Raw genomic sequence first — 27,477 nt, 5'->3', positions numbered from 1 at the left:
ACACATGTGTGGAACACAACAGCACAACTTGAAGTGAATAAGGTCGTTTTATTCGTAATTATATAAAAATATTTTAATATCACAATTTCCGTATCGTGAATGTCCGAAGAAGGCACACAAAAAAAAAAATCCTCCTGCGAGCAAAATACCACCGGGTCAGATTCTGATTTGCAATTGCGCGGCACAGAATCCCTCCCGTAGTGCGGGCTCCGAAATGTCGACAGCGGATTTCTCGGGCCTTGTACCGGTTTGTAGGTGGATTTCCATCGTGGAGTCGGTGCCTCGATTGCGGTACAGGATTGCTCAGGAGAGTTTGGACAGTTCGAACATGTACGCTGCGAACAGCTTCGCCTGTAATGCAGCATCAGAAACACATTAGTAAAGTCAAAAGTGGGCTATAGGAAATATCGTTTAGAGATACGGCTATATTGTGCATCTAATTCGAACCCTTATATTATTACACTGCGAAATTGTGGCTCTAAAATAAAGCCTCTCCACGTAATTCCCAGTTCAGAAGAGGATGGCGGTCAAAAGAAAGCTCTTTACAGTTGGGCCCGGCGACAAATTTCGTCGCTCGCGGAAAGGCTTTGCGGTGTTTCGCAAATGCTGTACAAGCCGACGGGTATTGCCCATGGCGATGGAGCTTCCCACTATAATAGCGCAATCACGGAACAGCCACGCGTCTTTCAAGCACAAAATGCCTGAATAGCGTGTGTGACGGATAGTGTTTGAAGAAGACGAAGGCGATGGCGTGATTCCGCCGCACTTTAATTAGATCTATGAAACTTGGCGCGGGACCAGCTGCTTGCTCCCGTAAATTTATTTCATTTTACCGCGACAGTAGTCGAGAGTTCTAAAAAAGGCTCGCTGTGTCCGTGCGCCGTCTTCGTCTCGTTTTCAGTCTACCCATGACATAATTGTCGCAATATGGCGGAGAGAAACGAAACTTCTCCCGCTACGGCCTCTACCGCCAAATGGGTATCGAACTGCTGCCCTTGCCGCAACGTGCATTTCGAAGCCGGACGTGCTAACTACTGACCGATCGCGCTACGCTCGGGCGGTCAGTAACTTGTGCGGTGTTTTGTGCGTCACGCAAATCCTGAGAGTCGTGGCATCAGTGCATTGATTTGAAAGGCCACGGCAGGATGTAGCGGATGGAGACTAAAGGTGGCAGAGGCCGCTGTGAGAGCACGGTTCCGTCGCAGGCAAGAGTGTTCGAAGCTCGTAGAAATCGCTGAAGCCCGCGGTTCCTTCATTTTTAAAAAAAAATATTTCGCGTACTCTCTTAGGCAGCATGTTTCCTCGTGCCTAATCAAAGTGAACGCACATCGCTGGGCGTACGAGAAGTCTGAAAGATTAAGCTAAGTATAAAACCAGAAATAGTCCCGTAACAGGAGTCGTAAGCAATTAATTTGTTCTTATGGAGCGTAATGGTATAGTAGAACACATCTGCTACTACAATAAAGGCAGTCAACCGGCACAGGAGGAAATGCGACGAGAAGCGTTTCAAATATAAAGTGTTAGTCGAAGCTCGGCTGTGTCTCTCATCGAAGGCTTTCGAAGCATCGATAATGACGCTCACATACCATGCATTTGAAGTCTGCTCGTTAGCCCTGAAATGGGTGACGGAGCTTGCACTTCTCCTCGCTATCACATTTAACATGTATATAACTTCAAAGATTAGGCACTTAGCTGAGTATAGGATCAGCTAAGCGCCACGGAACCGGTAGCAAACATCAAAAGACAGTGACGCTATTGTATGCCGACGGATGGAGCCCTTATGCACACGCCCAAATGGTAATGCGGCACGCGTTCCTCTGCATAAGCGCGTTGACCATGGCTTCCGGGAAGGAATGCCACATGGTAGACAAAGTGGCACATTCTTCTCAAATCCCCTTACAATCTTGTAAATGATAAAGGAAGAAACGTTTACGATAACTACAGGCTTTGCGGAATAGCTGTACGTGTCCGCTGTAGCGCTCATTTCAGCAGATGTAACGGCAGGTTGCACAGAAAAGGGTGTCGCACTACGACTATGCACATAGATATAGCGATGCCGAATCGCTCATATCTGACGGTCAAATATTAGATGCGTAAAATACCCGAAGAATACACGCGTTCATACAACATGCTATCGCGCTGCCGCTGGTCACTGACCCCTGCGACGAGGTCTTCGACCCGGAGGTACTCGTCCTTTGAGTGGAATCCGCGGCCGGTGGGGGTCATGCTTAGCACGACCAGGTCGGGGCACACGTGCTCGTGCAGATAGCCGGCCGCAGTCACGCTCCCGCCTTCACGGGTCAGGTCCGGCCTCACGCCGTACGCTGTGCGACAGTGAACGAGTGACAACGCGTTGTTATTGCGATAGCAATTATATGAATATTCCAGGCGCATTTCTGCAGTCTCCGTGATGTTCCGTATAAAGCCTAAGGGCGATAACATCGTCGACGCACGCCGTATGCTGTATGTGCGAGTGAAAACGTGCTAGGGTGAGCCGACGATGGAGGCCCAATCTCGCACACGGAAGGGAGAAAAGCGGGGAGGAAGCGCGCCGTCTTCGGTCGCGCGCAAGGCACCGGGGGGAGAGAATTCTGTTACGTTCTTGTTTACCTTTGCGTCAGTAAATTTTATATGCTTATGTAGTTTGCTCCATGAGCTGTAACTCTATTTACTTTGGTTTGTCCATTATCACTTGTGCTAATGTATAACCGTCTAGTCACTGCCGTTGTTAGTTTCCTACTCATTACCAGCGGGCAAGCTTTAGTCAGGTGGGAATAATACCTTTTGCCTGCCCTTGCGCGGTATTGCTTGTAAATGAACGCATGTAATAAAGACTATTTTACATTATTAGTAAAATAACTTGTCATGTGTTAGTAAATTGCCCTTCTGCAATACGAAAGCAGCCACTCTCACAAGCTCACCATGACGCCATAGATCTTGACGGGGATTGCCCGGGCCTAGTTAATGTTTTATTGCTAACGATGGACTACACTGTAATCTAAGGCAGCCAAAGATTGAAAGCGTGAAGTTTCAGAAACTCTTAATAAGCCATAAGGGCCAAGATACGAGAAAACACCTTGAAATCTGTGACGTTAGTTTGTAATTCAATAAATAAAGCTGCGACCATCATATTTTTAGTAAGCCTCCTATTACCGCGAAATAAACTAGAGTTATTAATTGACTATTCGTCTAAACTGATATCTTGTTTCTTTAAAGCCAAGAAAAAAATACACAGTCTTACCGTCTACGGAGGATTAACAAACCAGAAATGAATAAAAAAAAAGAACACGAAAGAATACTGGAGACGTCAACGGGAAGTTTCTGCAGTTGTTCTCAATGGCGTCACGAATTTCGATACCGTATGCTTTGGGATAGCTAAGCGTCTTTCGTTATAGATGACATTTTATTTTGAAAGTAAGCGAATGTCCGAGCAGTGAACTTTTGTGACCTTCTTATTGGCAAAAAGCGACTGAAGCAAAAATACCGTGAAATTCATGACGTTGCATGGTGGCATGGTTTGGGCGGGAAGTGTGAATGTGTAAGTCTGGCCTGGTAGTTTCTTTTCTGTTAATGAACTTTCTTTGACCAAAGAAGCGTGAGTAGCGTTTTAAGTGAGTAACCAGGGCCAGCATATAGTGATTTAATATTTTTGCTTATGGTTCCTGCAAGCGGTTTCACAAGAAGCGACGCAATAGCCTTGGTCACTATTTCGGGTGTTCCTTAGACTTCACGTAATCATTATATATCGCATGTGACGGATGGCACAAAACCGTTTCCTTGAGGAGGATTTATTGAACAGTACTTGCATGAAACCTTGAGATGCATACAGAATATTAAAGAAATCCCTAATTAGCTTACCTACTATATTGCGGCACATACTGTACTTCACCAATTGTAGCCGGTCAGTTTGCAAGGACTATCCACTTAGAATGAATTCTGACGAAGACAGCAGTCTTGTAAAATTCTCGAGCTTCAATGCATAAAAGTGGCGCTTTCTTCAAATAATAATTGGAACAAGACTCTATCTCTGGTATCGTCAACAGAATTCATTCCACGCGGCTTTGTTTTGCTAGCTAACCAGTTTGAATTAATAAATTCTAATATTAGTGGAATGTCGTTAATTATTCAATAAATTATTTTGATTTATTGTACAGAAAGTAACCTCTTCCTATTCGAGCAATGCAGATCAAGGAGTGGGATTGTGCTATCTGTTATAGGGAGTTTTTAAGACTGCGTTCAAAAAAACATAATATACATAAGTAAATAATCCCAATTATCACTTACCCCTTGATGGAATGAGTAAGAAATTATGGCGTGTGCCATACCTTGATGTATAGACAGTAATAGTTCATAGTCACAAATGTATACTTTTTCTGCCCTCAGACGCCTCACGCATAAGAGAGCCTCGAGATTACTAGAAATACAGGTTTAGAAATAATGCAGTGAAAGGAATCTAAGATACAAGTACTTCATGTCTTACAAGGTTAGTTTTTACAATGAATGCTGTACAATTTCGTAACATATATATATATATATATATATATATATATATATATATATATATATATATATATACCAGAAAAAAAAGCAGTTCTGGGTCCGGGTAAATATTCACAGTGAAGCAGACGCGCGTATGAAGCGGTTTATTGACGTTTCGGCCGGGGTCCGGCCTTCATCAGAATACATTGCATGGTGTCAGTACAGTTAATATACATGTGCCTATCAACCAAATGAAGATACGCTTACATAAAAAACGAATAAAATGGGCAATCAAAGTGCATCCGAATCGTTCAAAGGATAGATGACACGCGTATAGACCGATGGCGATTGCAAACATACCGTCTAAAATACAAAGCATAAAAACGCACCGAAATGAATTGTAAAAAACCAATCGCCACGTGACAACAAAACGTCAATATGTGCTCAATGTGTGCTATGTTATCAAGCAAACACAGACACAGAAAAAAGGGGGGATAGCGACGTACTAGTAGAAGAAGGGACAAGTGACGGGCTACAAAGACAGGCAACTCAATTTTCCTACACATTCATTCATACCACACACGACAGTATCAAACTTATAGATAAGGAAGGATTCGCGGGCTTCTCTATCATAACTTGAACGAAATCCAGATTCAAGCAACGTGACTCTCAGTTTATCAAATGAGTGGTCAGGAAGATGCACGTGGTCAGGAAGATGCATGTTCGCCCATTTTATTCGTTTTTTATGTAAGCGTATCTTCATTTGGTTGATAGGCACATGTATATTAACTGTACTGACACCATGCAATGTATTCTGATGAAGGCCGGACCCCGGCCGAAACGTCAATAAACCGCTTCATACGCGCGTCTGCTTCACTGTATATATATATATATATATAACAAATTATTGTGTCAACGTAGGATAATGATAACGCTTACAGAAAAGTGGTAAGCGTGCAACCGTGCCAAAAAATGACAATAAACGGAGACAGAGATTGCTTTTTATTCTGTGATAATGGCGGTTGTGTAAAAATTTTAGAAAACAAAAATATAAAACATCGCTACTTAGAGCAAGTTCCGATTAATAATGTTATTTTGGCTGGGGTGCCACAAAGAAGCAGCATAGTAGATGAATTATGCACGTACTAGAGTCTTACAGGTACTTAAGGTGCTATGGCACCCTAGAAAACCTACGACGTAGGTAGGACAACGTAAATTTAGAGGTATGATAACGTGAACTCAGTGCGAATAGGCACATCATTGGTTAACGGAAATAATAACACGTAGATATTTGCACAAAAAAAAAAAAAAGATGTTGAGGTATGGACGGTAATTTCTCTATCGGCATCATGCACACTGTGTCTCGTCTTTTACTTTCCGTCGCGCTCTTGCTGCTCCTTATCCGCCGAAGTACATGATTGCAACATTATTACTAGAGACGAGAATGCTGGTCAAAGGTCCGGAAGTACTTTCCCTGCAGTGACGTGGCCGATTTGGTCGTCAGTAATGCTCGTGTTGGGGCTACTTGGAACATGTATGCGTTAAGCCCACAACGTGTGTGTTTGTGTGCATGTTTAAGTGCCTGTCGCATAACACTACGATGCTGTATGTAGCCGAGTAGTTTGCTAAATAATATAATCTATACACAGACAAGCCTCAGTGCGGCGTTTGTCGTTTTGAATACTATTAAAGAGCTCACTGTGGCGTACGGCAGCCGCAGCGGCCTTGATGTGGGGCCTCTGAGGTTCGTTGAACCATGTCTCAGTGCCCTGCGTCATCGTCACCCTGGAAACAGAAGAAACAGCCCCGAGCAACATCATTCATATGCAAGTTCCCATGCAACCGTGACATTTTCATTCTAAGGCAAAAGAGTCCGCTCTTATCACCTCTGAATCATCGCAACTAATCGCAGTTACGTTGAAAAGTAGTAAATGGTCGGCCGTGTCAGGGAATTCATGGCTATCCTGTATAATGGCGGTTACAATGTACACATCGCGCACGTCGAGTGGCTGTAGCGCTCTGCTGCCGAGCAAAATGTGGCGGGTTCGTTACCTGGCAGCGCAGCGGCCGCCTTTCAATGCGGGCGGAATGCGCTCAGATTCAGTACAGTACTTACCGAGCTCCGAATTTTCCATAGCCTCAATATTAAAGTAAAGCTACACGAATTAGGTTCATAATGTACTGAAATCACACTCGAAACTATGGCTTTACAACATTTTCGTATGATGAAAGCCGACATTCAAGAAACAGCCTACCAGATGATTCTTTTTTCAGTCATTCTGGTTTACTCTGAGTCGTCTCACATTATTATGCAGATGTTCTTGCCGAATAGAGAGCCCTAGGATATGGTGACACTACAACTGAGTAAAAGTTTTTTCGGCAACAAAACCGCAGTGACACTTAACTAAAATGTTACACGCGTGCAGGAATAGACAGCAGAAAAGCGTCGCAAACACGACAAATTGCTAGAATACTTTCTTTCTTGTATAAGTTCTACCTTTATGCTCTTAGAATGTGGTGTTCACTCTACCGATGGCAGCACTACAACACCAGTATTTGTAGCGGAAGGTGGAGAATGGTAAAATAAATATCCGTGAAGACTTCTACGAAAACATTATAATGGTAGCTGCTTGAAGCCATCGAACTGAGAAATGACAGGAAGAGTAGCGAGCTTGCTCCCCTGCAAAGTTCTAGTGTGGTCTTTCAGAGTGATGTAGCATATTAACTCTAGGGTTTTTGATCATACGCTACTATTGTTTAAATGCTTGAAATGTGGTTCTGGCGCAAGGACTACTAAAATGAAAGAAGAACCAGAAAGAACGCCAGATTCGTTGGCGTTCTTTTTGTTTCTTCTCATTTCCTTTTAGTTCTGCTTGCGCCTGAACCCCATCTCAAGCATGAATCAACCAGGCCAACATCGCATTCTGCTGGTGTAAACATTTAATTCGCAACCTTGCTCTGGCTTATATTTACCGCCAATCTTCCGTTCTTACATATTTTATCCTCTGTACTTAAACTGTTGCTTCCTCAAGACTTGGCTTTATTTATGACAATCGTATTATAGCCCTGCGTTCTGTAGTATATATATATATATATATATATATATATATATATATATATATATATATATATATATATATATATATATATATATCCGCTGAAAGCATCGACGACGCACATCCGTAAGCCCGTGACAGCTATGCCGTTCCAGGGAAAATACTGTTGCCTTACAGTGATACCTCTCTTTCATATGGAAAGAACCAAAAGCCTGCAAATGGAGGCTTATTGACAATAAAGAGCAGTCATACAGGTAAAGTGCTTTAGAAAGAGCGGCCAACGTTTAGATAGAGGGACCTATCTTCGTGAATGGCATCCTTGTCCTGAATAGAGTGCTAATTTCATGTGGTTAGGAGAGTGTCGCCGCGTGGCGTGGCCATTATCGTTGGCAACCTGTTGTGAAAGCCAGGGAAGCCACGCTTCATAATAAAATAATAAAATAGAATGTAACACCTTTTATAGCCATGATCGTATATATAAAAGTATTTATTTCTGTGTTTGCAATACAGAGATAAATACTTCAGCGGCGATATAAAGACAAATGCGAGAGAAATGCGTTAGCATTACGTCACACCTCTGAAATTCGGGATCCGTTACTTAAACCGCAAAGTTGTTCAGGAGCTCACTCGACACACGTCCTGCCTCTTAGAGGATGATACGGCTTGAGGCGATCTACATGCACAGTTTCGCGGCCTCGGCGACGCAGGACCGTAGGGGTCGTCAGAGGTTCGATAACTTAGTTTACCGGAAAAGTTTGCTGTAGGACCCGACAGGGCCTATGGCATCTGGAGACAAACTTGGAGGGGACACCTGATGTCGAAGTAGGAGGCACCCACCACCTAACGAGGGCGTTAGGGGAAAAGTGTTGGTGCGCGTCGTCATGACGAAATTTCTGTAGCGCTTCCTCTTGCGTTGTAAGGGAGCGTGCTAGTTGTTGACATTCTTCCGCATACCGGCCAGCTTCGGAAACTGGCGTACCCTGGGACAAGTCGGGTTGGTAAGGAAGAATAGTGTCAATGGGAGATGACGGTTCTCAGCCATATATTAGAAAGAAGGGAGAAAAACCCGTCGTTGCTTGGCGGTGCCATATTGTATAGCGTAAGTGGCATAGGGAAGGACGAAGTCTCAGCTGGTGCGGTTGGAGGCGGCATACATCGAAAGCATGTGGCCAAGAATTCGGTTAGAGCGCTCTGTCAAGCCGTTTGTTTGCGAGTGATATGCGGTGGTACAGCGGTGCATAACGTGGCATTCAGTGAGAAGTTCTTGAATGACATCGGCGAGAAAGACGCGTCCTCTGTCGCTCAGGAGCTCGCAGGGAGCGCCGTGACATAGAACCAAGTGTTGAAGCACGAAAGAGGCAACATCACGAGCCGTCGCGGCTGGCAGATCGGCTGTTTCTGCATACCTCGTGCGGTAGTCTACAGCCACAATGATTCAGCGATTGCTAGCAGCTGTGTATGGCAGAGGCCCATATAGGTCTATCCCAACCCGGTCAAAAGGTCACGAAGGGCACGGCAAAGGTTGCATTGGTTCAGAAGAGCGGCAAGGATCAGGCTTGAGGCGTTGACATTCTGTGCAATAGAGAATGTACGTTTGAACAAAGGTGTACATACCACGCCAATAAAACCTATGACGTAGTCTGGTGTAGGTCTTGAAGTACCAGCGTGTGCGCACTCAGAATCGGCGGGGAAAGCTGCGCATACATCAGCGTGGAGATGCCGGGGTGTTACTAGCAGCCATTGGCGGCCGTCGGAACGGCAGTTACGGCGATAGACGATTTCGTCACGGATGGCGAAATGCGAAGCTTATCGGCGTAGCGCTCGGGATGGTGGGCGTGAAGGCGCATCAGAAAGATAATCTATCAACGATGAAATCCAGGAGCCTTTGCGCTGCTCCAAAGCCATGTCGACAGAAGCTAATGGGAGAAGTAGATCGTCTAGGACGGAGACACTGACAAAGTCGGCGTCGATAGGCGAGAGGGAAAGAGCACCGGCATCGGCGTGCTTCTTGCCTGAGCGTTAGACAACCCGGATGTCGTACTCTTGGAGCCTCAGTGACTATCGGGCTAGGCGACCGGAGGGATCTTTGAGGGATGACAACGAGAAAAGTGCGTGGTTATTGGTAATGACGTCGAAGGACCAGCCGTACAGGTATGGACGAAATTTTGTTATGTGGGCCAGATGATCGCTAGACATTCTTCTTCCGCGACTGCCTAATTCGATTCAGCTTTCTTGAGAATACGGCTTGCGTAAGCAACAACATATTCCTGGTAGCCAGGCTTTCGCTGCGCGAGCACAGCGCCAAGACCAACACCGCTAGCATCCGTATGGATTTCCGTGGGAGCAGTTGGATCGAAATGGCGCAGTATCGGTCGTGTTGTGAGCAGGCGACCTAGCGTAGCAAAGGCATCATCGCAAGCCGGGGACGACGCGGAAAGATTAGGGTCTCCCCGAAGAAGCTCTGCGAGCGGTGCCATAATTGAAGAGAAATGACGAATGAAGCGACGGAAGTACGAAAAGGCCAATAAAACGGCGCAAGTCTTTTAGAGAGGTGGGCATGGGGAATTCTTTAACAGCACGTAGCTTAGTGGGAGAACGCCGTCATTCGACGGCATGTCCGAGAATGGTTAGCTTGCGTGCTCCAATCAGCGTGATCAGCTTCTCACACTTCCCACACATACACTTTTGAGTACTCTGACACTCCTAATGCTAACGCATGATAATGCATCCCTCCATACACGTTCCGCATACACTTCAATTTCACATGTTTTCCGCATGATTTGTATGTAAATTAGACGGAATTTATATGGCTTCCATATAGATTCCGTAAAAAATATAAGGAAAACATACGGGACATTGTAGATTTATTTCAATGACATATATTCAACGTTTCTAGTAGGGACTGAAATTTAAAAGCCGCCACGGGGAAGATTATTACGCGAGTGTTAGAGGCGCGCCACATGATACGGAAGTACAACAGAATAAATCCATCCGGGGATAAAAGAATTTAGGTCACACGAGCTTCCCTTCATGGCAAGGTGACACCTTTCCCCACCGCTACACAATGGGACAGCCCTGAGAAATATAGATGTAGCTGCATTAAAGAAGCGTGCCCATGATGGCAAAGACTACCTTTGACAAAAAGTAAATTTCCGGTACTGTAAGGTTTATAAAGGTGGACGTGGGAATTTATAACAGTGCCGGATGCCTTTAGATGGGAAAATATGCGCATGTTATAAATCTCATCGTGTTTGAAGTAAGCTTGTCCCTCTACGAAACCTCATGCAGTGAAGTTCGAGGCCAATTTATCTGGTTAGATCCATTTTTAATCTCTCTCTCATGTGCTCACTTGAACTTGTTGGGGCTGTTTCGTTTGGCAAATTCCCGCTCCAAGTGACTGGTGACGCAGTCGCGCACTTTCTGGCACGTCTGGTTGGGCACCGTACGCACGGAGAACTTGCCCACCACGCGGCTGGGAATCACTGCATTCTCGCCGGGCGACCAGTGGGCGCCTTCGATGCCTGTCGAAGAGCAAAGACACAAGGCTCGAGAAACATGTGCGCCGCACGCAGCGCATCCAGTGGTAGCATTTTGTGCCTCCACTGCGACTGTGGCATTGCGCGTGTACAGCAGCTTTACGAGACAGCCACATTTGGCATGACTGAATTTACCGTGCAATGAACTGTCATTGACGATGACAAACACTGCAGGGGAACACGAAAAATGGTACATGAACACTACGCCAGACGCACAACAAGCACGCTAGACGTTTACAGGGAAACATGAGGCCTCAGCTAACGTTTAGTGTGCATGACTGTCATATTGTGTGCTGAGAAAACCTGAGCGAAACCTTCAACCGCTGAGTACTGAGGCTTGCTCTTTCGTACGTTGTCAGCTGAGCAATGCCAGCATGTGGTAGCACCAAGTACCCGCCACGTTACAGCAATGTCTGGTTCGTTTAATTTTTAAGAACGTCAATTTTCTTTATGCTCGCGAAAATTTACTTATCTTTGCCACGAATAATTATTTGTGCATGAACGTTGCGACTTTATAGCACGAGCAGGCTTTCTGTTTTTTACTGACGCCCATTGGTTACTAAATGTACGCGCTTAAAGTCAAGTGCATTGCTTAAAACACTCACTACGCACAACTCTTGAAGCACAAAATGTATTGACTTTACAGTGATGAAATGGCCATGTAGCATAAAGCGTACGTAAAGGCACACTGCCAACGAACAAGTACAGTGGCTCTTCAGTATAGGACCCATGTACAGCGTTGCGAAGTTTTATGTGTCGCGGCGGAGTGTGACTATCTTGCGAAACTGCTAAAGCTTTATTTTAACAAAAGATGCGCAGCACATTAGGACAGCCAATTCCGGACATTTATAATCCACTCGAGCGCCCATAAGGCCACAAGAACCGTTGCTATAAGAATTACCAGCCGCCGCCGCCGCCGCCGCCGACGACGACAACGACAACGACAACGACAACAACAACAACAACGACAACAACAACAACAACAACAACATGGTAATGTATTCAGACGTTAGCGATATTTCGTTGCTATAGTTTCTCCCAGCGGTTCGTACCGTGTATGGTGAGAGATGGGTACCGCCACCTGCGCATCAGAAGTTGCACCGTGTCGTCGATGGTGACGTGCCAGATGCCATGCTTCGCCTGGTACTCGTCCTGAGATAACGGTTGTGGTGGCAGTGAGAGTGGGTTTCGGTAGATCTGAATATGAAGCAAGACGCTCGTGCTCGAGTTCTCCGGCACTGTTTAAATGGATATCTGCCGTTAGGCGCTTTCTATGCAAACCAACTGTTCCAGCAAACAAGGCTTGTTGCTACGTACGCTATTGTAGCTGTGGCGTATACTGTGCGTCTGCATTTGAACAAGACCACTGATAGCGTAATGGTACTAGTATACAAGTTGCTCAGGACCTAAGGAGTTCGAAAAGCTCATGTTTGGGATTCTCCCTTTCATGAGTCATACTGAACTAAGAACCTCACGGCCAAGTGCTCGTTTATATTTCACTAAGACACCACAGGGCATGGCTAAGTGGACCCACTTCCCAACATAACGCTCCAATTGCTCGATAAAGAGCAGTCATCTCCAGCGGGCGACGAAGTGTGACGCCATCGGTCAAGTGATTGGAGGCCGTGCCTCACCGGCTGCTCTGCGCATTTCTGAGCCGCTGCATTTCAGTTGCACTTGAATTAACTCACTTTAGCAATAAAGTATGACTGTGATAATTATTTCCCGTCCTTGAAATTTTATACTAGGTCTTCAGATCGTCGAGTGCCCTTATGACAAATACCTGGGCTCACTGAGCCTGCCAATGAAAATGATAAAAATGTGTAGTTTCAGCATTACACAACAACGGGACGTTACGGAATGTGAAAGTCGGTTTGTCAGGACTAACTCTTGTATTAAAAAAAAACTCTTGTATTTGCATAAAAAGTAAAATATAGGCTTTGGACAGAATAAAGTGCCAAGAGAAAAGGAACAGAAGAGTTTCCTAGACGTACACTCATTAAAAAGAAGATTTATATACGGTCATCTACATATCAACTACGTACATCTAGATATATAAATAGGGCACGACCTCGTGCATATTTTCCGCGGCTGTGAGCACCTTATCGTGTTCAACCCTACTCCGGAGCTTATTCGTCTGCCCGGGAGCCGATATGTTCTGTGCTGCCGACATTGCTCCCGCATCGCTTGTTTCACTTTCCTCTACACTGGCCGCGCATGCTGTAGCGTGTCCGCGAATCGTCTCGTTTCGTCTCTTTGCTGCTACAAGAGAACATTGCTATTGCCAAACAGAAATTTACATATCTACCGCGTGCAGGCTGGCCGCGCTTATTATATATATATATATATATATATATATATATATATATATATATATATATATATGTACATATATACACGCATATATGACCGATATTGTAACTATCTCGCTGAGGATAGCTGAACTATATCGCGGCGAAAGACGAGCCATCGCAGCCGGTCTTTCTTCGCGCTGTCTCCTCCCTCCCAACTACCGACCAAGCACAATGCGGCTCACCTTCAGCGACCTGACGAAAACTGGTAAACTTAACATAACATAGCACACGTGCATTTAATATGCCTCGTGAGTTTCCCGTATAACCGCTGTTGTTCCCACCGGATCGAAGTCCACGTGCTCGTACAGCTTCCACTCGGAGTCCGAGATGGGGGCCACGTCATCGTGGATACCATCGACTGCGATGCGACCACGGGTGCCCATCAGGCTGTCTAGCAGGTGGACAAGGTCTGCCATCGCCTCGTTCCTGCGAACACATGTAAACGGACGACGACGATAATAACGGAACGAATATTAACCCATAGTCGTAGGATCCATGGGGTGCTGCCGCTCAGTCTTACCACCCGACCACAAGCAATCAAGCTGGTCTGAGCCAGGTGCATCTGCGGCGCAGGTTAGCTGGCACGAGCGAAAGCTGTCAGATGGTCGAGACGGCAGTAGTAAAATACCAGTATGCGCTATCTTGAAGTATTTGAATAACTGGCTGGGTTTAACGTACCAAAGCCGAAGTTTGGTTACGAGGACGCCCTAGTCGGTAAGGTTTCTTGGTTACAGTTTGACTACTATGAATTCTTGAATGTGAACCTAAACAACAGTACAAGAGTGCCTCATAAGAATTCGGTCGTCGCGGCCGCGAATTGCACCCTCGACCTAGGGACGTATTCTGTGACGATCACTTTTGGCGACAGTGTCGCCTAGGCGATAGTATCACCGTCAGGCGCGCGCTGATTGGCTGGTTGAATAAGATCAAATGACGTAGTGCTCAACCAGTCATCCGATTTTGCTAAAACAGCCAATCCGCGCACGCCGATGGCGACGACTTGTCTAGCATCGCCGAAAGTGATAGTCGCAAAATACATCCCCTAGTCTTCAGCTCAACATCGTTCTCCGTAGGCCGCCGTGGGGGGGGGGGGGGGGGGGGGGTAATAGTTTGCATGTCAGAAAAAAGGTATGCCATAAATAATTCAAAAGAATGCAAACATATTTAATTACAACCATGCGATCAATCACAACCATGCAATCTTGAGGTGAAACAAATTGTAATCAAGTTATAGTGTATCGAGTAATAAACTGATGTTTTGTTAATAATGTTTAAAATTTGCTGATAACTTGCTTTTACCTTCTTCAGTGTAAATTAACAGAGTTGTACGCGACTGGGACACTTCGTTAAGGTATAACTATGCGATGCGGTAATTGAGACAAGCACTGCCAATTTATTTTGTTGATCAGGAAGCGTTTTATCTGCTTAAGGCAAGTTCATTCTGTGAGTTTCGAGGACATAACGAAGGAAAATTCAGCGTCGAACACCAAACTTGAGCATTTACCGAAGCATTTTCACCTGATTCATTCTGTGGAGAGTGGTTCCATGCGGACTTACTAAGGTGGCTGCATGCACGTTGTTTATCAACGTTGTTGATCAAGTAACCCGATAGCGAGAAGATGTCCTCGTTATCGAGTTACTTTATCAACAGCGTTGTCAAAGCGCACTTGAGATTGAATTTTCGCTAAGGCAGACAATCATGAGTTACGACCTTTCGTGAGTAAACTGCACAGGACTCACAACGTTCCACCGTCGACACCGGAATCATGATCTGATCGTGCGGCGGCTATTTCCACGCTGAAGGAGCATAACCCCCTGAAAAATCAAGGAATAAGAAAAATCTACTCAATTTATTAGTTCAAATTCTGGGAGGCTATCTTACTCAGCTTATTCATCACCAACCTATTTTATGTCCACTGCAGGACAAAGGCCTCCCCTTCGATCTCCGATTATCCCTGTACTGCACCAACCGATTCCAACTAGCGCCTGCGAATTTCTTAATTTCATCACCCCACATAGTTTTCTGCCGTCGTCGACTGCGCTTCCCTTCTCTCGGCACCCATTCTGTAACTCTAATGGTCCGCCGGTTATAAAACCTACGCATTACATGGCCTACCCAGCTCCATTTTTTTCTCTTAATCTCAATTAGACTATCGGCTATTCCTGTTTGCTTTCTGATCCACACCGCTCTCTTCCTGTCTCTTAGCGTTACGCCTAACATTCTTCGTTCCATTGCTCTTTGAGCGGTCCTTAACTTGTTCTCGAGCTACTTTGTCAGTCTCCATGTTTCTCCTCGTAGAATGCAGTGATTGTGCACCTTTCTTTTCAATGATAGTCGTAAGCTTGCAGTCAGTATCCGACAATCTCTGCCGTATGCACTCCAACCCATTTTTATTCCTCTGTAAATTTTATTATCATGATCAGGGTCCTCTGTGAATAACTGACCTAGCTAAACGTACTTCATAGACTCTAGAGGCTGACTGGTGATCCTGAACGCTTGTTCCCTTGCCAGGCTATTGACCATTATCATTGTCTACTGCATATTAATCTTCAACCCCACTCTTACACTATCCCTGTTAAGGTCCTCAATCATTTGTTGTACCTCGTCCCCAGTGTTTCTGAACAGGACCCTGTCAGCTGCAAACCGAAGGTTGCCGAGATATTCGCCGTCGATCCTCACTCCTAAGCCTTCCTAATTTACTAGCTTGAATACTTGGTGTTAGGTGCTGTATGTAATATGAGTGTCTTTTACTTGATGCTTCGTTATATCAATTCAGTGCTATTTGGGGTTGCCTATTTTGCACAATACTGGTCTTGGTGAACTGGGCTTTCAAGATTTTCGCTCTGTCGGGATTTTGGGACCACGCCGCCGCCCTGGGAGAGCTGTCCATCGACTCCCACACGGTTGCACTCGCTCGATCTTTGTGGCCTCTGGAGAGAAGGCAGGGGTTGGGGGAGGATGGCTGAGGTGCACTGATAGTTGTTTTAAGATGTTTTGTAGCAAGGGTATGTGCGCCTTATGAAATATGTGTGCGAGAGAATTTTCTATTTTTTCTCTTATTTGCTTATACGTTGGTGCTTGTTACTTTCGCTTGATGGCTGTGAATGTTATTGGCGTTTTGGCTTGTTTCACGGATTGCATGTTTTGGTAAGGTTAGTAGGGCGGAGGTCTACGCTGTATTTAGCACATCTAAGGGATTTATCTATGTATGAACTGCCCTGTACGCATACAAGCACGCATTCTTTAGCGGACAGGTAATCACTGTGATGTGTAATGTGATATAATAATAACCTTACTTACTTACTTCTAAGCATGCAGTGAATAGCACTGGAGAGAACTTTCTTTCTTTATAGGTGTCTTTTTACTTTTCTTGTGGAGAATTAAGGTAGCTGTGAAATCTTTGTAGATATTTTTCAATATATTTACGTAAGCCTCCTGTAATCCTTGATTACGTAATGCCTCTATGACTGCTGGTATTTTTACTGAAACAAATGCACAATGCGTTGGCGGGATAGTTGGTGCGAATCCATAATTACTTTCTTTAGCGCAAAACAACACAAGAAAGACGACAGGACAAGGCGCAACTCTAAACTGACATTTTATTGGGTCCCTCCTTTATAGAAAGCAGAATCCAGAAAAACATGCGCAGTGAGCACCCTATGCAGGAACCGCCACAACATCCGATCACAAGAGCGCACTCATGTGTCAGAATCCCAAACACCATATTCAGCGCTGTACAAGGCTAAAGAAGGCACACTAATGCACTGCGAACCCAGTGACTGTATGAAAAAAGCCTCAGATAATTCTCGGGTGGTGGTATATCACGACTCCTTTTCAATATCGTAGTATCATGAAACATAGCTTTGCACTTGCATATTTTACAAGGTTGAGCTAAACGGGAACCTGTGCCTGTCGGTATGGATTGCTCATGTTCTCCAAGGCGCCCGTTAACACAGCGGCCTGACTGCCCTACATACACTTTGCCACATGAGAACGGAACCTTATATACCACACCGACACTACAATCTGCAAACTTCGCGTTGTTCTTTTCACAATCTGATCTTTTTACTTGCTTTTGAAATACGGCTGAACAACATCGACAGTTTCTGAGGAACAGAAAACGCTATTGGAATTTGGTATCTAGTGGCGACGTTCTTTAGATTGGGAGCCACTCTATGACAATGCGGCACAACTTCAGGCCTCTTCTGTTGTGTAACGCAGTTATTTTTGTGACGCTTCCCTTTCAGTTTCTGAAGCAATACGTCAAAGACTGACGTCACCACCACACTTGGGTAACCCGGTGCCTGCAGCATATTTAGCTGTGCAATGGAACTCTGGTTCGTAGTGTGATGATAGAATTTCATTAACGAAGATTCTAGACAAATCAAAACAATGGCGCGTTTCACAATCTTCGAGTGCACAGATGCACTCGAAGATGATTGGCTTACCTACTTGGCTTATCAGTCTGTCGCAAGGTTGTGTGATTATTTATAGCGATTAGTGTGAATCCTTCGCTCTAAAGAAAACAACTGTAGAACTGTTGTGGAAAGTAACTGTGATTGGTTGAAGTTAGTGACATCATGTACCCTAAAGACAAGTAAGTCGCGGAAACTTGCTTGATTTTTTATGGTATGTCAGGAATTGTTATAGCCAGTGAAGAAGAGTCCACGTTGAATGTTTTGCTCTCGTTCAGTTAAAGAACCACTGAGTTAAATAACTAAGTGATTTCAGTACGGCTTCAAAAAAGTTATACAGTATCGGGAAGCGGTTCCCACATTTTCGGTCTTTTACAGAAGTTTATTTATACATTAGGGCGAGGGCCCAACCGAATGACCTTTTTCGCACAGTACAACAAAGACAAGTCGCATGTGTACTTTTTACTAATTTTCGTTCACTGCTGGACATCTATACGGCACACATTATTGATCGGTTCGAGCTACTCAAGTCACTAAGGCCTCTCAGAAAACTAAACCTCGTGCTCCCGTATCGTCATCGCGTTAAAAGCGAACTGAAATGAACTGCTTATTCACGGTAACTTGAAACTGTTATATCGTGCTCAATGATATCAAATCTAACGATGAATATTTACAGCTTTCATTTCGGTTATTGGGCCTTATCTTTATGTCCTTCAGCGACTATAGGCTGTATCTAAGAAATATCCTTCTATTACTATTGTAATAAAAGCTAGCATTTGCAGACTTTTCTAAGCAGTAGAGTGAGGGAGCGTTTGTAGACGTTATCGCGATACATGACAAACACGGCGCACAACACAGGTCATATACTGCCAGCGTTGCGGCGGGCCTTACACAAGTCTAAAATGAAAGCCCAGGATGGCAGGCTCTACCACCGGAAGAGATGTTATAGGGCCCCTCAAAGGTTTTTCTTGTCTCGTTCTATCATTGAAGTTAACTAAACTAAGTTGTCTGCTTTACCGCCCCAAAGCTGCAGAGTGGGTTATCAGAGACGTCGTCGTGGATAGCTCAGGATTAATCAAGACAACCTGGTCTCTTTCAACGTAGCCGATTGCACGGCACACGAAGCTTTTCTATTGCGTGGTCATCGGAATGCGACCACCGCAGCCGGGGGTCGAACCCGCGACCTCTTGCTCAGCAGCGTAACGTCATAGTCAGTAAGATGCCACAGTGGGTCACATTGCTCATTGATGATAGGTTAAGTTGAGAAGCCTCCGCACAAAACACCATGGGATTAATTTTGAGACGTCACGAAAGCGTATAAGAAATTCTTTAAACATGTTCTGATGACGTTTCTGCGAGCAAAAGAAGAACCAGATTCTGAAGACACCCAAGAGTGTGGCGCCATATTCAGGGTGTCCCAGCTAACTTTAGTCAGAGTTAAAAAAATGCAAATGCCACGTAGTTGCATAGAACAAAGGTGATGTTTGCGGCCGCTTGGAGATACTCAATGTTTTTCATTCCGCCTAATTAGATAATTATTCTTAATTATTTATTCAACTTCTCAAATGTTATCAGATGAAAAGTGTCACTGAGAAAATTGTAGAGTGACATGAAAAACTCCCGATACTGCTTTCTGTTGCTCAATACGCGCTACATAAGCGTGTTCTTAAGTAGCGAAAACGGATCGAGACAAACCAAGATAGAACATAGTCAAATCTACCTGAGCCCGTAGCTGATAGAGGGCGTAAGCGGGCTCAGCCAGAAGCCATTGGGGATGCAGACAAAGTTTATGCCTTTGAAGAAGTTCTGCTTGGCGCTCGCCGCCAAGTAGGGTCCCAGACCCAGTGAGCCGACATCCTCCATGCTCTCGACAAGGAACTGCACCGGAACAGCGACAGAGTGTGTCAGAGCACATACGCAAAAAAGAAAACCTAGAAAAGCTGAACAAGCTGTTAGGCCTTGACTGCGAAGCAAGGAGGTGTGACTGCCATTTTTATTGCCTTCTACGCAAAAATTGTTCGAGCGGCAGGTGTTTTTTGGTGCGCGCCAGATCACTCCTGCAGTGCTTATTTTCTGTGCTTTTCATTTGTTATTAGAGTATAGTACTTTGCGCTTCATCTGGACATGGCCTCAAGAGATCATAATGCTAGTTTGTTCGGACGCTCGGGGCTTCTTGTCCATTACCGAAATCTGAAGAGAAGCAGGCTGGCAGGTAAATGAGATGAATCAGTTGCCGCATGGTAAATTGCTCCAGCGCATCTGTAATTTTTTCGATCTTGCATATACTCCTTGGCTTACACTCCATCTGACAGCAACCACCCTCTAGTAACCAGATATGCTGAAGCCTTTGCAGTCTTTCCAGAAGATAGGCTAACGTCCGTGACACTATGCAGGGCTGCAGACCAGCGAGTAATTGAGCGAGCTGGTCAAGCAAAACGAGCTTCTTGAGACGAGCTATCCAAACCAACGTCATTCTTGCAACTCTAGCCGAGCTCTCCATCTTGAATAGGTTTACGGCAGCGCAATTAAAAGACAGGACAAAAGAATACACACAAGGACACACGTGGCGCTGTCTTTTAATCGTACTAACACACAACAACGCACGCACTCCGTGTTTGAACCGCGCTACCGTAAGCCTATTCAAGATGCATTACCGACTAGCAGACATCGCAATGGTTCACGTAAAAAGTACGAGTGTTAACATTTTAGGATCGTTCACAGTAAGTGAACGCGATAACATGATCTTCCCTGTAGTCATACCTTGAGATTGACGGGCGAAGCTTTTGCGGCGCTCTGGCGGTAAGCGTAGAGAGCTCCGATCCATGCGACCAGGGGTCCCTTGTCGTGCGCTACGCCCCTTGCGAAGAGTCGGCCGTCCTTTTCCGTAGGAAGAAACGGGTCCGCCGTCCACCCGTCCTCCTGCGAGGTTGTCGCGGTGGGAATGACCACTTTCGTAGCGATTCCGCACACAAAGGATATTCGGACGGAAACCATCTAAGCGTGACTGTCGACGATAGTTTGATTAGCGTTGAAGCATTGTAGCGGCACACCGCATTGCCACCACCGAAACGCGTCATATGTGAGGCGTGCAAGTAATGCAGCAGGGCTCCTTCCTCGCGCTTCCATCTACAGACACACATTGTTGCACATTCTAACGGCGCCGTCGATGCGAAGTCCACGCGTGGCACGGGTCTGAAATATGTGACGCGTGTCAGTGCAGAGCGGCGCAAGCCCAGTGATCCAAGTTTGCGCGAAACTGGTGCATTGAAGAGAGGCACAATTAAACAGTGCCACATATCCAGTGAACAAAGTTGGCCCGACGTTTGGTTTGGAACACCATTCCCCTCAGCACAACAGCCCGGTGCTCTACCCATTAGACCATGGAATGCCCAGGAACCCATGTTGGTGTGAAATAGGTTAGATATGGACGGGCAAACAGGCATACCGCAAGCTGGGTTAAGTTCCCAAAGAATGCCAGTCGCATTGAAACCCAAAATGCTGCCACTTATCGAAAAGTTCGTTGCGAGGGCAGTATCAGTATCTCCAGATTACGGAACGAGCGTGTGCCTTTATCGCTACGCATGTTCTGTCGCTCAGCTTAGCCACCGTGTTAAATACCACGGCAGAAATACCACAAAACCATCATCAACATACTTCCATCACGAGTAGAACAGCAGAGCTACGTACCGAGATTACCCTACACTGGTCTATGTTTAGGAATAGGCAAACAAACAAGCAAAAACAAAGAATAAAACAAATTATAAGACGAAAATGTCTGCCGCGCATGTCAGCGCCTGCTGTCGTGGTGGTTAAGCCATGATACGAACGATGGACAGTACGTGAATTTCGTTGAACTTCGCCCTTCCATAGTCGTGCACAACTTAAGAAAGCAGGAGAGCCCAGAAAACCGAAGCGAGGCAGCCGATTGCCTCCGCCCCTAAAGAAATAGTCCCACTGACGCGACTCGGCCCAGCTCGAAGCGCGGGCTGCCATGTTCCCCGTCGGCGGTGTCACCAGCCGTCTGGCTCATGACGTCAGTCTAAAGTGCGCGCCCACTGGTGGAGGCATGTGGGCATCCGCCTTTGAGGGGCAAATGCCGCGGCCTTCTAAAGTTGTACCGACTATATATTTGAATTTATTTGTGGTGAGCTAAGTCTTCATCGCGAATTCTTTCTCTGGCAATGGTTAGGGTAAATAAGCCTCTAATTATTACCAAACGCCAGTGTTTCAAACAATACAGAAAAAAACATATTTGTTCAGAGTATCAAAAATGTATTATCATAGTGCGCATCGCAGTCCAGCTGCCATATAGATATGAAATGCATTTAACTCAAAGTATCGTGACCTAATTATTCCAAAAAATCGTGAGACAAAATTAACACCTAATGCAAGACATTTAGATGTTGCGAAGAAATGTTGTAAGAGGTGCACTTCAGCATAACCTAGCCCCACTGAAGAATAGCGGAAGCCGCCGCACGTTTTGTCAATGAATCCCTGCGTTATTGTAAAATAACTTCCTCGATTATCCACGGTCTACAGCGTTGCCGAACGATTGCGGCGTTAAACTTAGCAGTATAGAACTTGCACGGTTGCGAACTCTCTTGCACCTTCATGTTTACGTTGCGTAGAGTTTTACACTGGCAAAAAGATGACGAAGGAGGGTAGACAGTTCGCGCGTCGTCCGTCCGCGTCCTTCTCTTCTTCTTCGTCCTGTTTTTGCCAGTGCAAAACTCAGCGCAACGTAATGATGAGCGTGCACCAACTAGACCCTTTCATCGCTTCTGTCGCACAAATATCCCTCCGTATACCGCGGCACAAATGGCACGATGCAATCCAAGATGCGCTGCGACAGCGCTCTATAGATAGAGATATCGGGAACTTTTAACCAACACAAAGGTGAAAAAGTTGACAAAATCAAGTTTGTTAAAGCAGCCGCATGATACACTGATGGCAGAGACACAGAAAATGAAAGCAAACACAAACTCTGTTTATGAAGGAAAGAAACCACGTAGGCTCTACTTTGGCCCTTGCGTTCGCCGTCACCTTGCGCGCCGGATAGACGTCCAGGTGCCCGTAGACGCACAGGGTATTCTTGCCGGGCTCTTGTCTGGTCGCGCCCAACAACAGTGGTGGCAGTGGCAGCTTGCTCCCGTCCGGCAGCTGCTGGTCGCCTAAGGGCACCGTGGTCACGTGGACGTCTTGTTCTAGCAGTATCTGCGACCCAGCCACAGAAACCGTTGGTTTTCCCGTGGCCTAACAATTTCTTCCTCATGATCAACGCTGTTCTATGATATCCCTTTGACAAATTATTATTGACGTAACACCGAATTGACAAAATATTTTCCTTCAAGGGCTTCGAGAAAAAGTGTGCCAAGGACTTTTTTGTCAGTGATGTAGCGATACACAAGGAAGATGGGCAACATTGCAAACTTCTGTTTTCAGACCATGGATGTCCCTTCTGCAACGCCCACGCACTTTGTTGCGATTGAGGCAGATCATGCCGAGGACAAATATAACTTTGAATGTATGTGCAGCGTTGTAATTTTTTAGGCGCTGTCGCTTGCCTTGTAGCCACCAATGCTATAACCGAAAACACTGCTAAGCAGAAACCAAACGTAATTAGGCGGCATTGCAAGGGGTGTGATGCTGGACACCTTGAACATGAAGTGAAAAAGATTTGCTTAGAATGACCGGTGGATCAAGTTATGCGATGACAATTGAGTTAGTGGTCGGGCATGCACAAGCCGGAACAAGAGCAAACGCGTCAGCGGTGACCGAACTGCACTGTGGCCCACCGCATATAGCTTCGGCTGTGACCTAGCAAGGTTAATACTCAATGCTTATGCCGAATCAACGATGCCTCAGTCATAGCTTCATGTGAAGCATTGCTGCGGACTACGACGTACGACAGTGATCTTGCGAAACTCAAGTTGAGTTTGGGAAAATATAAAGCTTGGTCTTTCCAGCAGGCGCTCTTACGTCTGAGACTTGTTGAAAAAATAATTAAAGAAAACGACTAAGAAGTCACCTTTATCGCTATTACATTCGTGTTTTCTAATAAAGGGGTAGAAGTGTGTGTGCGTGGTGGTTCTGGGGCTTTATTCATAGAGACGGATGCGTATCCTCTTTTCTAAATCGTGCAAAAACCGCAAGGTCCGTTGATGTAGCGTTAGCCAGTAACACCAGAATTGTCCACTTGTGTCATTCTTGAGAACATTTTCTCGTGGTTATAGTGAAAGGCATATACGACATTGTATTGGGAGCGCATTGCGTACCCCAGTGCTGTATGTATGACCACTTCTCAAAGTGGTCCATAAGCAGCGCTTTACATATCACGCGATATAACGCCCGCCAATGCAGTTTCTGTACCGTTCTGGCTTGGCACTGCAGTTGAGATCAAGTCAGCCCATTATCTGATCTATCATCTATCAACAGATCAACAGATCATCTATCATCTCTATCATCTATCAACAGATGCATTTGCCAATACCATTAACATTAACTAACCTAAATTTTAGTTTCGGGAAGACCATTCGCGCCAGGCAGTGCTTACAAATTCGCCCACATATATAGTCAATTCGTCAGGGTATTGCTGAATCAATAAACCAGCTGAAGGGGAAAGGCCCAAGTAAACAAGAATGCGCTTATCTACGCGAGTCTGGTATTGTGAGTCTTAGCGAAAAAGACCTACGCGAGAAAAAAAAAAACCAATAGAAAAGAAGTGGAAATATGTAGACGCTGAAGGACACCCTTTTTGACGAAGTTCCTTATTTTTTTACCCTGTTCGTTTCTTTGATGACGCGCATGATGTCCTTGCGGTGTTCCTTCTCAGCTGACACGCTGGGGATGGCAACCAAATCCTTTAGCCACGCGAGCATCTGGCCCTTGCTTTGCTCGATGATACTGCACACATAGACATGTGTCAGCGCAATACTAGACGATATATGGACACGGAAAACTCTGATGGTGCGCTTTCATGACCAATTTCATTATAAGTTTTCCGCCAATCTTAATGATGTAGGCACATTTTCATTACCTGAGTGCAGTAGGTTGGAGTAATGACAACTTGTTTATTGTTTTACGGATACGCCCATATTGGCTTTTCCGTGTCAGAAAGCGACTCCAGGTTAACAGACACGAGTTCAGAAAAAGAAAACGCGCTGGTTCGTTTGTGTACGCCCGTGGTAAACACTTAACGCATGATAGGGAGTTATGATCCCACATTTGGTGACATTTCCAGGGACGTATCCGCATTCACGTTGCCGCACGTAAAGCGTTTGTAGCCCCGTTCTCGTAAATACGGTAGCAGACCTATGTGCTGTGCTACAGCCATACGTCTACTAATTTAGTGTGAACAAGAAAACAGGTTATGGTCTAGTGGCAGCTACGCAACTGTAGGGATACACTTGGATGACTTTTTCGTCATATTAGCATCTTTCCTCTCAACCCGACCAAAATCAACTTCTGGTATCACATAAAGTTGGAACGTGTCTTTGCAAACATATAATAACAAAATCTTGCGATTTTGACTGCACGCTTGCATGCCGAACGTCATAGCCCCCCCCCCCCCCCCCTCTATAAATGGTGTTTCCTGCAAACGAGTGCTTGTGTTACATATTGTTAGGCAGATCTGCGACACTATAAACACGTTTGGAAGCAATCGCGCTATATTTACTAGCACTAGTTACTTTTTCAACTACTACTGAAGGTTTCAGAACACGTTCAATGGCGTCTCCGTGTAACATACTATGTGAAAAATGGCCAACGTTTATCTTTACCTGGCAAATACAGTCGCGTTATTGAGTATGGCGAGGAGCTGGCACATAGCATTTTATGCCTTCGTTTATATCACTTACTCAAAGATGCCTTCTAGCTCCTTGGGAATGCCTTCGTCAATTGTTCCCGTGCCGCATGATTTTCCTGGTGCTTGAAACGATGAGAAACGTATAAAAATTACAAAGAACTGCTTTTACATTTACAGGTTTGAACATACACATCGTCTGCACATTAAGCAGCGAAAAAATAAAAAAATACAGCAATGCAATGCAGATGCGAGTGAATATTAGAAATGTTTTAAATGTCGAGTGCTGTGAGTGTTAGGGTTAAGGAGCTCTAAATAACTGTCGAATATCTGAAATGTTGGGAACGATATCCGTCTCAAATAAGATAGCATTGAAGCAATACCCCGGACGTTTCAAAGGTACACATTTAAATGAATACTTCAAGAAAAGTATGTTGTTTAATAAACACGCAGTTCTGAATGCAAGTCAATACGTGCTATCTTTTTTGGGGCCTACGCCTTCAGTACCTCCTACGTAAACATCCTGATCTCACGTTACGCCCGATGTGGGTTACCCCCCCCCCCTCCCCCCAAGATACAAAGGCAGTATGGTGCTTTATTTTTTAACCTCTGACAACTGTCTCAAATAATAAATACTGAGAGCTCAAGGTTCAATGGCACAATTGAGAAAATCACAAAAAGAACGCAATTTAACATCTAGATTACCCGCGAAAGTGATCCACAGCCCGCTCATAAGTGGACGTGCAGGAAGGAACGCTGGGGTTGCTTCGCAACGCATCAGAAGAGAATTCACCAGAGTGTCTTCAGCTACCTATAAGCTTTAGTTGAATACGAGAATTTCGGTGCACGACACTTGCAGCCGAGTACGATTTAACGTTCCAGCAACTTACCGGTGGCATCAGGCGGAGATGATGCACTCATGTCTCAGCCGAGATGATCGACGACAGGTTCCAGGATTAGCCCTTCTTCTTTCTCTCAGACTGGAAGCGAAGGCACGCGCGCACGGTTGACACTGACTGGACTTCTTCATCGTCTTCTAATTATGCCAGTTCACAGCGTTTCGCAAATATTTAGAGAGCTGTTCGTTGGCGAGTAAAACATTGCACACGTTGGGCAAGCACATGAAAATTGCGCTAACACCGAAGTCTCCAGTCTAGATATACGCGTAATCTCGTGCAACTTCGATAGGAGAGATAGGCTACTTTACTAGACGTTACTAACGCTGCAACAATCGGAGACGACGACGAAACAGATGAAACAGAGAAGTACAAGCGCTTGTTCTTGTTGGCTGGTTGCTTTCCCTCAACGAATGGCCCGTACCCTCCGTGGCGGATTGGCCGAGAATCGGCTTAGTTAGGAAAATAGTTTGAATCTAAAAAGAAACACCAATTAAAAATTTCGAATTGATCTGTTTCTTTGGTTTCGACCTCGTAAAGAAAGGTTGGCTGGGGCTTAGCTAAAGTTAAGCCTGGATATCTCGAAGCGAAAAGGTTCGGTGATGCTTATGGTTTAGCTTATGGTTATGCTTTATGATTTAGCCCATGGTTATGCTTACGGTTTCACTTATGGATATGCTTTTGTTAGCTTATGGTTATGCTATACGCGTGCCTTGTGTAGTTATGCAAATTGCTTATCAATGATATATACCATAAGTTATGCAGGATTATTAAACTTCTTTATTCATCATTGCTGGGCACATTGTCTTGTGATTTCTGTACAACCATAAACACAGCTCTCTCTAACGGTAGTATCACTCTCTTCTCCTTCCATGTTGAATGCGCACGCCTATACTTTGGCAAGCGGTTATATAGTCGGCCTCCGCGATAAACACGCGC

The 27,477-nt window shown here is 45.2% G+C and overlaps 1 protein-coding gene across 2 annotated transcripts; it reads right to left on the bottom strand.

The window, feature by feature from the left end:
* Positions 1-58: 58 nt before the first annotated feature.
* Positions 59-26,621, bottom strand: LOC126536709 (cytosolic non-specific dipeptidase-like). Of its 2 annotated transcripts, XM_055074209.2 has the most exons (13): positions 26,533-26,621; positions 25,698-25,767; positions 24,621-24,744; positions 22,885-23,055; positions 20,602-20,760; positions 19,562-19,719; positions 15,166-15,240; positions 13,707-13,851; positions 12,124-12,223; positions 10,885-11,056; positions 6,179-6,264; positions 2,158-2,324; positions 221-351 (listed from the first exon to the last, which is right to left on the bottom strand). In XM_055074209.2, exons 1-13 carry the CDS (start codon positions 26,561-26,563, stop codon positions 304-306), a joined length of 1,506 nt encoding a protein of 501 aa, XP_054930184.2. In that variant the 5' UTR covers positions 26,564-26,621; the 3' UTR covers positions 221-303. The 2 variants fall into 2 exon arrangements, with proteins under 2 accessions (XP_050039688.3, XP_054930184.2); XM_050183731.3 differs by lacking the exon at positions 2,158-2,324 and having other exon boundaries at positions 59-351.
* Between the last annotated feature and the right edge of the window lie 856 nt (positions 26,622-27,477).

Source organism: Dermacentor andersoni, chromosome 4, assembly GCF_023375885.2.
Source record: "Dermacentor andersoni chromosome 4, qqDerAnde1_hic_scaffold, whole genome shotgun sequence".
In the NCBI taxonomy this organism is placed as follows: Eukaryota; Metazoa; Arthropoda; class Arachnida; order Ixodida; family Ixodidae; genus Dermacentor; species Dermacentor andersoni.
This window is presented reverse-complemented; position numbering and strand designations above follow the sequence as displayed.

What these genes read in the sequence shown, in the direction of transcription:
- LOC126536709 (XM_050183731.3), bottom strand. Translation starts at nt 26,563, where the DNA reads ATGAGTGCATCATCTCCGCCTGATGCCACCG. An exon ending in TCTATCAGCTACGGGCTCAG is followed by an intron (nt 15,241 to 19,561) that starts GTAGATTTGACT and finishes TTGATTTTTCAG; the next exon opens with GGGGTTATGCTCCTTCAGCG. An exon ending in TGCGGCTGCCGTACGCCACA is followed by an intron (nt 352 to 6,178) that starts GTGAGCTCTTTA and finishes GCTGCATTACAG; the next exon opens with GCGAAGCTGTTCGCAGCGTA.